The following is an 11488-nucleotide window of genomic DNA, read 5'->3' on the forward strand; positions in this document are numbered from 1 at the left end:
ATCTCTCCATATAGCCTCTGTAGGCATTTCAATGGGCCATGTACCAGTATGAAAATCTGCAGTATTAGTCATAGTAGAGGGGGTGCAATTCCAACATTGTAACAGCGCTACATTTTTTGGAACTGCAGCGTGCGTTCATAGACTTTAACATGACACAGAAGACACACCCCCCCCCTCAATTTTTAGAAGTAAAAACATTAAAACCATAAACTGATGCAGGAAAGGCACACATTTGTCCAACAAATTCACCAGTATGCAGGAAATTAAGTGATTGATGCACAGTATTGATTTATCCGCTGTCAGCTGTGGTTATGCTGTATCTGTTAAAGCTGTAGTGTCTTTGGTCTGTGAGGGGCTTCCCCCTTGTGTCTGTTATTTGTTACAGCAGGGTAAAGCATTTTCAGACTCCACCCACAGTGCATGCGAACAACTTAATGTTTTATTTGACCCACCTCACCGAAAAAAACAAAACTAGAAGTATTTTTGGCTTTGACTTTTGACACTTTGAGACTAAGTCATTGTGCATAAAAAGCATAAAAATAAAGCTTGCTCATGCAGAAAATTATAATAATAATGTTTTTTTTAAAAAAAATAAAATAAAAAATGCTTGGGGAGGATCCCCTAGATCCCCGACAGAGGTCTGGGCCAAGTCTTTACTTTCCTAAAATCCTTGAAAAGCTCCTACGTACACCTGACCTGTGCAGGGCTGCTGCAACTGGCCCCTGGCCTCCTGTCATTTTGCAAAAGCGGCCCCTGCGCAACACAAATTCCATATCTCTGCTCTATAAGTTAGACTCAAGCATCTTTAGACATAAGTGTCTTCCATCTGAATATATTGAATGTCCCTGCAACATTATAGGTTGTAAAAACAAAATGTGCCTCATATATGCAGTTAGTGATGGTTTTTAGTGGCACTTTGTCACACATGTATCTGACGACAGCTGAGCTCTGTGGTCCTTCATGTCCATGTTGTTTTTTTTTTTGTTTTTCTTACATGTTTTTCTTGTATGTAGACCCTTAATTTCTGCAGTGTTTTTTTGTGCAAAGAGAAAACTCAGCTTCTATCATTTTTATCTTCACAATCTGTTTGCTTTCTTCTTCTTTGCTCCCACTTATTGTCTTCTGTGGAAACACCAGCTAATTATTGCAGCCTGACAAAATGTCTCATCAGCTGTCAAACATGCGCAGGAATAAAACATCTTGAACTTGCAAATTAATCTTACAAAAGCCAGCTAACACAAAACAGGACTGACACTTGGTTCCATTATGTTGCAGAAGTGTCTTGAAAAACAGCTTAAACACAGCAGGACACACTTTGCTAAGTGAAGTGTAATTTCTTTATTTTTGTCAAAGCCCCTTTTTAGTCTTCACACTCTTTTATCACTTTTGCGCCTTCTGTACTCAGTCTTTTATTGCATCAGCACCCATTTTAGATTTCCTTTTTAATCTGTGTCGCTTTCTTTTTTTTCTCTTCTATTTTTTTAAATACCCACGCACTTGAGATAAGCTTCCTAAATCCTCTTTCTTACTATTGCATGGAGAAGAGAACGTTTGTTGTCTGCAGCTGCCACATTTGTACATTTTCAATATTACCACATCCTTGTTTTCCAACAAAGAAAATGTACATTAAAACAGGCATGGAAAAAAAAATATTGGATTTTGCACTTTTTTAGTTTGAAGCACTTCTGGAACTTTTGTCTTTTATGCATATAAAGTCTTTTTTCACCAGTTGACCTAAATCAGATTTATTCCCTTTTTAAATCTGTACAGGAGTTCCTTTTTTTTAAATTGATTAATTCATTTTTTCATTTTAAAGTCTTCATGCCTGAAGCTTTTTATTCATGATTATGCGTGTGGAAAGTCTTTCCTTGTGTGTCTGAGCTGATATCTCATCTCTCCTGTTGCCGACAGAAAAGTTGTCAGGCAGGAAGCTGAATGTGGCCGAGGTGACTCAGTCAGAGATCGGCCAAAAACAGAAGCTTCAGACGGTTTTGGAGGCCGTCAACGAACTGCTGAGACCTCACGGCTGGACCATCGAGTGGAATGTGGACTGTGAGTTTTACGTCAACCTCAGTGTTTCTGGCTTAAACCAGTACTCCAATGGTTAAAGGCCCAGTGTGTAGGATTGAGGAGTAAATACTGACAGAAATGGAATATAATATGATAAGCATATTTTCTATAGTGTACAATCACCCAAAAATAAGAATTGTTGTGTTTTATGTTCCTTTTTAATGAGCTGTTGATATCTACATAGGACATGTGTCCTCATCCACAGAGATTGTCATGTTGCACCCTAATGTTCAACAGTAGCCCAGAACAGACAAACCACATAGTGGCTCTAGATAGGTGCATCTGAATTTTTGCATCTGCCACTTTAGTTGGCCCCACCACGACAAGCAATGTTTGAAAAACAAACTGCTTTTTGCAGTGTTTTTACTGGTTTGTGGATAATTCAGCTCCCAGTAAAAAGCTCTTCAACAATGAGCACTGAAGAAATTCAAGCTGGGAGAAGTTAAAGCTGGCTGCAATTTGTAACTAGATGCCAGTAAATCTTACACACTGCTCCTTTTAAGTGTTGTACTTTGGTAAAGTTGGGAAACTCACAAGAGACAGATTAAAAAAGAATGGGTAAAATGGTGCAGATATGTTAATCTTTCGCCCCTGATATGGGTCCAGCCTCATTTTCCGTTTCATCCTTCATTAAATTCCCTGTCTTCTAAATTCCCTCATCCTAAATACTCTAAAATTTCCCCAGCCAAGATAGCCCTGATGAAATCACTTTGCCATTATTGTGGGTGTTTTGTCACACTTTGGAGGTCTTTCCCACAGCGAACAAAGATAATATACTACTGTTTTTACAGGCTCTCTTTGAAATTAATGTGGGGAAAAAATGGGGGAATGCCCCTTTAACACAATCTTTTAACTAGCATACCAAGTAGAAAGTACTTAATGCTGCACAGTTTCAAGGAACTCTCTATGTAAACAAAATCATTTCCCCACTGGAGCATTCGTTCAGTCTTCATTAACTGCTCATGTGCAGCCTTTTTTTTTTTTATTTTGTTTTGTCTCTTGAATAAAAAAAGCACACACTGTTACCTTTCATCTTTGGAAAATGACTTGCATCAATATGTTAGCTTGCAGTGTGCAAAGAGCTGACTGTCCTCTCTTGTGCTTCACTGTCACAGCTATTCATTCAAAGAACCTGGTGGCTATTGTCTACCTGCTGGTAGCTCTGGCGATGCACTTCCAGGCTCCCATCAGGCTGCCTGAGCACGTGTCTGTGCAGGTGGTGGTTGTCAAGGTAAAGTGGCTCATCCGGCTCACGCAGGGCTGGCATCCATTATCATTATGTGCAATGATGTAGGGATGGATACAGAGGCATATTGTCTTTTTTTTTTTAACTTTTATTTAACCCCCACTGAGATTAAGAAGCTCTTTTTCAAGATAGGCAGTGATAACAGTGAGTTACAGACAATTAATATAAGAAAGATGATGCAAAAAATGCCTCATAACCAAGCTTAAACAAAAATGTGTAATAAAATTTCTAATACAATTATTTCATCTGTTTCTAATTCGAATGGAACCTTGGAACAACCCAAGAGCTGTGTAAAACCCATCCAGAACAGTAATTTAAAGAGACAAAGACATTGTGGACATGTTTATGGCTAAATGTTTCACTATTTGCAGATGTAATTTCAATTATAAACATCAAATATGACTAAAATACTAATAAAATGTCATGTAGTAACTAAAGCATTATGATTTTTGTTTGAGCAGAAACGGGAGGGCATCCTGCAGACTGCTCTTGTGACCAAGGAGCTGACGAGCACCACAGAGTAAGAGCTGATACCTAATAACTTTATCCACAGCTGTTTTCTTTTTCTATCAATATTGTAATGTATTTAATGTCTAGTGTGTAGGATTAAGGGGCATCAGTTGGCAGAAATGGTATATAATATTCATGACTATGTTTTCATTAGCTCATAATCAGCTAATGTTTCATGACCTTAAAATGAGCCGTTTGTATCTACACACAGTGGGTCCTCTTCCGTGGAGTCCACCATGTTGTTCTACAGTAGCTCAGAATGGACAAACCTAACACCGTCTCTAGATAGGGCCATTTCCTGTATTGCATTTGTCCCCAAAGTTCTCCTACACGCTCAGCACGTGGGAGAAGCTTTAGTTTTGCAATCACACTGCTAGATGCCACTAAATCCTACATACTGGACCATTCATTTATTTATTGTAGTATGAAGTATTGCTAAATACTTAAATTATGTTTTTTGTTTTTCAGAATGATGATGGGAAGGTTTGGTGAGTCCCAGACACTTATCACATTACAGTGTAATGGAAATGTCCCTTTACTTTTATTGTTTCTACACGTATAGGGAAACATGTAGAGAAATTTGATATTGGCTTTCTTGTTCAGAGTTAGATGAGAAGATCAATACTACTCCAATCTTGTAATTTTTACACTTGGTTTTTGTATGAATTAAATGAAGATATTACATTGGTGAGTTTTAGAGGTGCTGGTAGGTGGATTTTTTTTAACCTTTGGTCAGAGCCAGGCTAGCTGTTATGCTTGTTCACAGTCATTATGTTAAGCTAAGCTCACCGTACACTGTAGACATAGAGTATATTTATAGGGCAGACATAAGAGTGGTATTGATCTCATTTTCTTTTTGACACCTTTGACATTTTCCAAAATGTCAAACCATTCCTTTAAGTATTCATAACCTTTAAATTATTTTTTATAACAGAGAGGGACGCGTTTGACACTTTGTTGGATCATGCACCTGACAAGCTCAATGTGGTGAAAACGGTATGAAGAACCTTTTCTTTGCATGGTAATTGGTTTTATAATGACTTTTTTAAAAACTTAACCATCAAAATGATTGATACTGTTTCCAGTCTCTCATTACCTTTGTGAACAAACACCTGAACAAGCTGAACCTGGAGGTTACTGAGCTGGAATCTCAGGTGAGAGATCTGACTTATCGACAGACAAAATCAATTTTTAAAATTACCATTAGCTGGTGTTTTGTAACATATTTCCATTCTTCATCTTCCCTCTATTTGCATGCATTATTCAAATGCAATCCAATCTGATTTACTGATGCAGTTTTAATATTGTTTTTTCTGTAAATATTCTTTGTGTGTGTGTGCGTGTGTGTGTGTGCAGTTTGCTGATGGCGTATACCTGATCTTGCTGATGGGGCTGCTAGAAGACTACTTTGTCCCTCTGTACAACTTCTTCCTAACCCCTGAGAGCTTCGAACAGAAGGTGATTGATTACACCCTTTGAAATATGTCAGTAACATTTATTATTTATTTTTTTAGCAATTTATCAATGCATTTGAGTTTCCATGTTGTGTCCCCTCAGGTCCACAATGTGGCGTTTGCCTTTGAGCTGATGCAGGACGGAGGCCTGAAGAAACCCAAAGCCCGACCAGAAGGTATTTTGTAGACATATTGCATTATTATAAGATCAGATAAAGAAACATTTTTATGAAGCGGCAGACATTATGAGTTTCTTGCACTGATAGGAGAATTTTTTTTTTTTTTTTTAAAAAAGGGTGTTAAATAGTTGGTGTCTTACAGTAGCAGTCATATTTAATGTTGTCCAGTAGATGGAGACCTTGTCTTGCCCTTAAACTAAAGAGTTTCAGCATTGATGTCCAGTTTAAATAATACAGCTTTTGATAATCAAAATATGCCTTACTGGATTGTAGTAGCTGCTACTTATATTATTAGTTCATAATTAAGTATTTTTAGACATGTTTTATAGAGATTTATATTTCATGAAGGGGAGGCCAGAGGGGACACGTCCACCCTGATACAACAGTTGCCCTTTTTCCTTTTAACCAATGTTCTTTAAATTAAAGCTGTATATTTGTATTTTTAAGGAAAAAGACCATAAGCCTATTTGAAGAACAATGAATCACCTTGCACATTAAAATTGGATTGTTGTGGAACTCAAAATGTTATTAGTCGATGCACATTAGATAAATGATGATATTAACTGTTGGGGAAAAAAAGAGAGAGAGAAAAAAAGAAACCATAGTTAATACTTGCATTTCCTTAACTCTCACATCGACTTAGTTTTCAGCTAGCCTATTCATTTATTCAACCTTTATGTTTAGAGCCCAGATTAAACATATTAAAACACCCAGAACAGTTAGATACTGTTACATTCAAGAGCAGAGTAGTTTCTTGATCATTGTTTTAAATTGGCCTAAAGGTACGATTGTGCAGTTGTTGAATAATGACTATGGCTCTATTTTAACAAGGAAGTGATAAATAAAACCATGGTGCCATTTAGGGCTTCATTGATAAATAGAAATCAATGGCTATTACGTCTTACTTAGAGTCTTACTTAGAGTCATAAAAGATGCAGTGATGAGTAGAGTAATAAGTAGTCACTGGTAATTAATCACAGGACGGAGTGATAAACTGAATGTTAGGGGGTTTAAGAGCAGAGACAGAAGTGTGGAAAACTGTTTCAATACAAATATATTTATTTTGTCATAGCTTGTTGACAAGTTTGTCAATGTGAAATTTAAATGTAGCTTTCGGATCCAGCCAGATATCAAGATATTTATACTCTGAGACCCTCCTAATACATTGACTATTCAGAGCATTAATATGCAAACGAGTGTCCGCAATATTTCTGGCTGTAGAGAAAAGCATGTATAGTCTTGCTGCATTAATATACTACCACAGCATCATGGAATACCTAAAATTGAGTTACGACATGTTGATTTTGGTGTGCCACCCCAAGATTTTCTTAATTTTTCTTCAACCATAATCCGTATCTTACTCCACTTAAACACTCAAATTAATATTTGGCACTGGTTGGTCACCAAATATGTTATTGGAGGAACAATGTATAGAATCTTTTATGTTGTGTGATATAAATAGATTTGTTATCATGCTGCGAGACATCTCATGTCAGAGCCAAAAATATCAGCTCAAACATCTCAGCACAATATATTTCAATTTATATATTTATTTAACTGTACAGTATAATTCTTGTCTTGTATGTAGTTACATAATTCTCAGAACTGCTTAAAATATTCATGTTTCGCTCCACATTCTTGTCCCACATTTTTCCATATTTCATATCCCACATTCCATATCCAGTTTTTTAATTATTTTCTTACATGACACTACTTAATATATTGTACATATCTTTGCTTTTGCTCTTCGTTAAAATTATTTTCTTTGGCTTAAACTGCTCTGTCAGTGTTAATTCTTTTTGTATTTATATCTCTGTTTTATTATAACGGCACTATGCACAGTCTTTGGAGATGGAAATTAAGTATTATACTACACAGTTTTGTATGTGATTAATAAACATGAGCTTACTTTCAAGATGTGTAAACATTATGACTCTCCACACTGTATTAATGCAAATCCCTCCATTCTTCAAACTTATTTTTTTGACTAAGCAAAAGGAACAATTTCTTCTCACCAAAAACATCACAGTTTATGTGGTAATTGGACATAAATATTATATTCATATTGATATTATCTTCCAAATGCACTCCTGCTACAGTTTATAAGCTGTGACTAGGATGCAGTTTGCTGAGGTTTATTTATGCACATCTGCGGCTTCATTATAAATGAAAGTTAATGATATCAACAAGCTATCAGGGAAATGCAGACGATAAGGAGCTTAAGGCATCCTAGTTGAAATGGTGATGCAATACAACACCGCTGTAACAAAATGGTGCCTGGCTTGAAACACTAAACAAAGGCCTAGTTGTGATGAGAAATTACAAAAAGCACTTGTGTAGTGCATCATGTTACCGATGGACAGAACAAAAAGTATTTTTGTGCCTTTGGATCTCTCCTGGTAAGATGTAATACATCACATGATAATCATTTGCAAATTCTTGGGAGCTATTTTAAGCCCCATTTCCTTTTCCAAAATTACAAATGACCTTTTGAAGGTAAATAGTCCAACAGCAATCATAGAAGAAGCGCCTTTGCATTGTAAATATAATTTTACGGCCGCACAGTCCATTTATTTTGTGTTCCGGTGTTCCAAGGATCCAATTTTTCTCTTATTGCATTAGTTTTTGTGCATGTCGAAGGTCTAATTTTTCTTCCTGAACCTCCTCAAAAACAAGTTTCTCTCTCTCTAATGATCTCTGCTGTGTCCATTTTGTTTTGCAGATGTTGTCAATCTTAACCTCAAGTCCACCCTCAGAGTCCTCTACAACCTCTTCACCAACTACAAAAACTCTGAGTGAACTTTTTCAGTTTCCCCCCCGATATTAGTTTTGAACGCTGCCCTGTGCCTGCACTGAAATTATGCCTGACACACTGGACACTGGAGGAGACCAACTGGGACTGAAAGTCATCATTATGAGGGATTTAAAAAGACCCATGGGGAGTAGCCTGAAAAAAGGCTCTGAATGTTAGTATTTAATCTTCCCCAAATGTCAGTATTTATTTATTCCTTCCTCGAATGTTAAATGTAACCCAGGAAACCCTGCGACCTTTAGCCTGCATTTGAATACACAGCCGTCAGAGGAAAAATGAATGAGGGCAGAATGTTAAAACTGGAAATCATTTGTGTGTTTATCTGCCTATTGCAGAATATTAAAGAAAGTTAGAAATGCTGTTATAGGCTCTATGTTATATAGTATCTAAAATTACTTTGTGTAAATATTAAAAGAATAGTTTGGGGAAATACACGTATTTGCTTTCTTGCTAAGAGTTTGAGAGGATTGATACCACAGTTATGTTTTGTCTGCTAAATGTTAAGCTCACGTTTAACCAGCAGCAATTTTTTTTAGCTAATCTTAAAGACTAAAAACCTGCTAAAAAAGGAGAAACACTAATCTGAGTCATGTAAAGTTGCGGACGAATTTTGTTTGTACTAGTGCACATGACCCCACTCTACAAATTGCGCCTATCTCTAGTACAGGACTCTACTACAACCCTACTTTGTAGTGAATAGATATGAGGCCAAAAAACAATCCACTCTATATTCCCTTATACATGAAGACGTAATTTACATCATAAGTAATGAGATCTAACTATTACCGTTATACCCTTATTTTAACCTTAACTGCCTTTCTTTTGACCTAACACTTTAGAGCGAGCTAATTTAAAAAAAAAAAAAAACACTTCATAGCGAGCTAATTGCTGTTTTTGCATTTTTGCAAGAGCTTGTGCTTCTGGTAAAAAGAGCAACGGGGGCAGAATTATGACTGACGTGTAGGTATCATGGACGCGTCGTGTAGCTGCTTCAGCCATAGATGTATTAAGAAGATCTGGATACAGCACAGAGGTGCGACACCGTTCATTCTTATGAGAGCTGTGCAGTAGTGCATGAAGCAGCAACGTGGTGTGAAAATAACCTGATACTCCGCATTACCGGGCCCAGCGGTAGTGTGGGCATATCTGAGTGACTGACTGCTGGTTTACTGCTTCTCTAGCTTGAATTGAGGTCTAAAAAATGTAATCTTGCGGCTCTTTTACACTTTCAAAACTTTTTTTCTTAAATCTAGATAGTGAAATTAGTTGTTTCACGCTCACTCTCACAAAAGTGTATCTACTAATTTATAGACGTCTCTTTCCCAATTTAAGTATATAAGAAAAAGTCTTTCTGGGCCTCATCATGTGATGGACCTTGACGGTGTAATTCCAATTTTGACCACTATGTAAAATTTGCTTCAGAGCCTGTCTCACCTCCGAGGGGCTGAGCTCCAGCTCAGGGCCGAAGGAACACAGCAGATCCTTAGAGTTAATGTTTCCCAAGGGCCACTCACAGCATTGCAGCAAAAAAAAAAATCCCCTGTGGGGTTGACAGCCATTATAAAAGAGACATCTGTATAACTGTAGATGGGACACCTGGAATCCTTCTATTATGTATTATGGTGGTTTTTGTAAAACTTTTCTGGGGTTGAGAGAGGCAATTTAAAAATCTGTGACATCATCACAAAGTTAAGTCTGTGAGCCATGCGAAAACTCGTGGGTGGAGCTAGGGGGCAGAAACACTACTGGCCATATTCAGTGGGCTGCGTACTTCTGCAGCTATGCTCAGCTAAGTCTGGCTCCAAAGATAACAAAAACCTCTTACAACCCTGTAAAGCTCACACATTATATCATATTTGTTTGATCTGTTTAAAAATAAAAGTACATAAATGACAAATAGCAGCTGAATAAAGATTCAGGTTGGACAACAGACTATGCGCCAGATAGAATGATTGTGCTACTTTTATTTTACTTCCAAAAGATAATTGCCATTTAACCTACATAACATTTAAGAAATGCAGATCTGTAAGAGCACACATCTTAGCCTCTCACAAAATGCAAGACACTAACAAAATGTATTATTTCAGCTCTCTTATAGATTTTAAAAACATTATTTAGATACCGTGTATTAATGACTATTAATTACATTTAAATAGGAATTTAATGTAGCTTGATAACCACATGGAGTCCACCAGAATCAAAAGCTGAGGTGGCAAAAAGTGTCAGAACGCTGAAACAGTTCTGCTAAAGCTAATGCAAATAGCTGTTTTGACAGAAATTATATTATTTCTTTTTTACTTTAAAGTAAAACAGATGTTGAAAAGTCAAATTTTGGATTTAAATCATGACAACTGTAGCTGCTGCATGTTTTCTTTGTAGAGCTGAGCTGTTTGCCCCTGCCCTCATCTTGATGCTAAGCTAAGCTAACTGTTGGCTAACTGTAGCCACTATGGGTATGGATCTTCTCATGTAACTCTCAACAACATTGCAAATAAGCATATTTCCCAAAACTGCTGCTTTAAGAGACTTGAAAATGCTCTATATAGGTTATTTTATAATATCTGAAAATGCTTTGTATATTCTTACTACAATGGCTTTTACTTGACAGGTGGAAGAATTGTGAATGATCTTCATTTACTCTGAACTATGCACATCACATCTCAAGCCATATTTAAAAGCTGATGCCTTAAGTATAGCGTGCTCTTTATGTCCCAGGAGAGCCCCAGTATTTTAGAATTGACTGGCCTTTCAGACAAGTCCCGGAGGAGGCTTAGGACCTCGCACTGCTCTCCTGTAGTAGAGCGTTGCCACCGCCGTGCCACCTAAAGATCTGCTAAGATGTACAGTGCAAGACTACTCATGCATTTTAGAGCTGGGGCTGAATTATTGAGATTGGATGAGTCAATCTAAACCATGCTTGTGCTGGATGTCTCACCCCTGTGCGTTTCTTTTTTTTTATTTTTTATTTTTCTTGCCTATCAAGAAATAAACGCCTGAAATCAAACAGAATGAGAATTTCATTTTGTCTCTTATTTGTGTGATAGGTTAGATTTGCTTCGGCTTTTGAGTGAGATTGGCTTTGGAACAGCCAATTCCTGCAATTTAGCTTTAACTAAAGGAATTATGGGTTTATTTTAGACCTTTATTTTCTTGTCTCATTCCTTTGTTGCTATGGTAACCTTCCACATCCCCAAAATTGCCCCTTCGTCTGGCTGAT

At 37.0% G+C, this 11488-nt stretch overlaps 1 protein-coding gene across 3 annotated transcripts in view; it reads left to right on the forward strand.

The window, feature by feature from the left end:
- Positions 1–11280, forward strand: part of parvb (parvin, beta) — a 20376-nt gene extending 9096 nt beyond the window's left edge. For all 3 annotated transcript variants that reach the window (XM_042496686.2, XM_042496687.2, XM_042496685.2), the window contains exons 5-13: positions 1912–2052; positions 3186–3301; positions 3778–3836; positions 4295–4314; positions 4761–4822; positions 4912–4980; positions 5183–5284; positions 5384–5456; positions 8182–11280. In XM_042496686.2, the coding sequence (XP_042352620.1) occupies positions 1912–2052; positions 3186–3301; positions 3778–3836; positions 4295–4314; positions 4761–4822; positions 4912–4980; positions 5183–5284; positions 5384–5456; positions 8182–8258 (719 nt within the window). In that variant the 3' untranslated portion in view covers positions 8259–11280. The remainder of the gene's footprint in view (positions 1–1911; positions 2053–3185; positions 3302–3777; positions 3837–4294; positions 4315–4760; positions 4823–4911; positions 4981–5182; positions 5285–5383; positions 5457–8181) is intronic.
- Positions 11281–11488: the final 208 nt, after the last annotated feature.

This window comes from Plectropomus leopardus, chromosome 7, assembly GCF_026936395.1.
Source record: "Plectropomus leopardus strain MGB_pleo_1.0 chromosome 7, ASM2693639v1, whole genome shotgun sequence".
NCBI lineage: Eukaryota > Metazoa > Chordata > Actinopteri > Perciformes > Serranidae > Plectropomus > Plectropomus leopardus.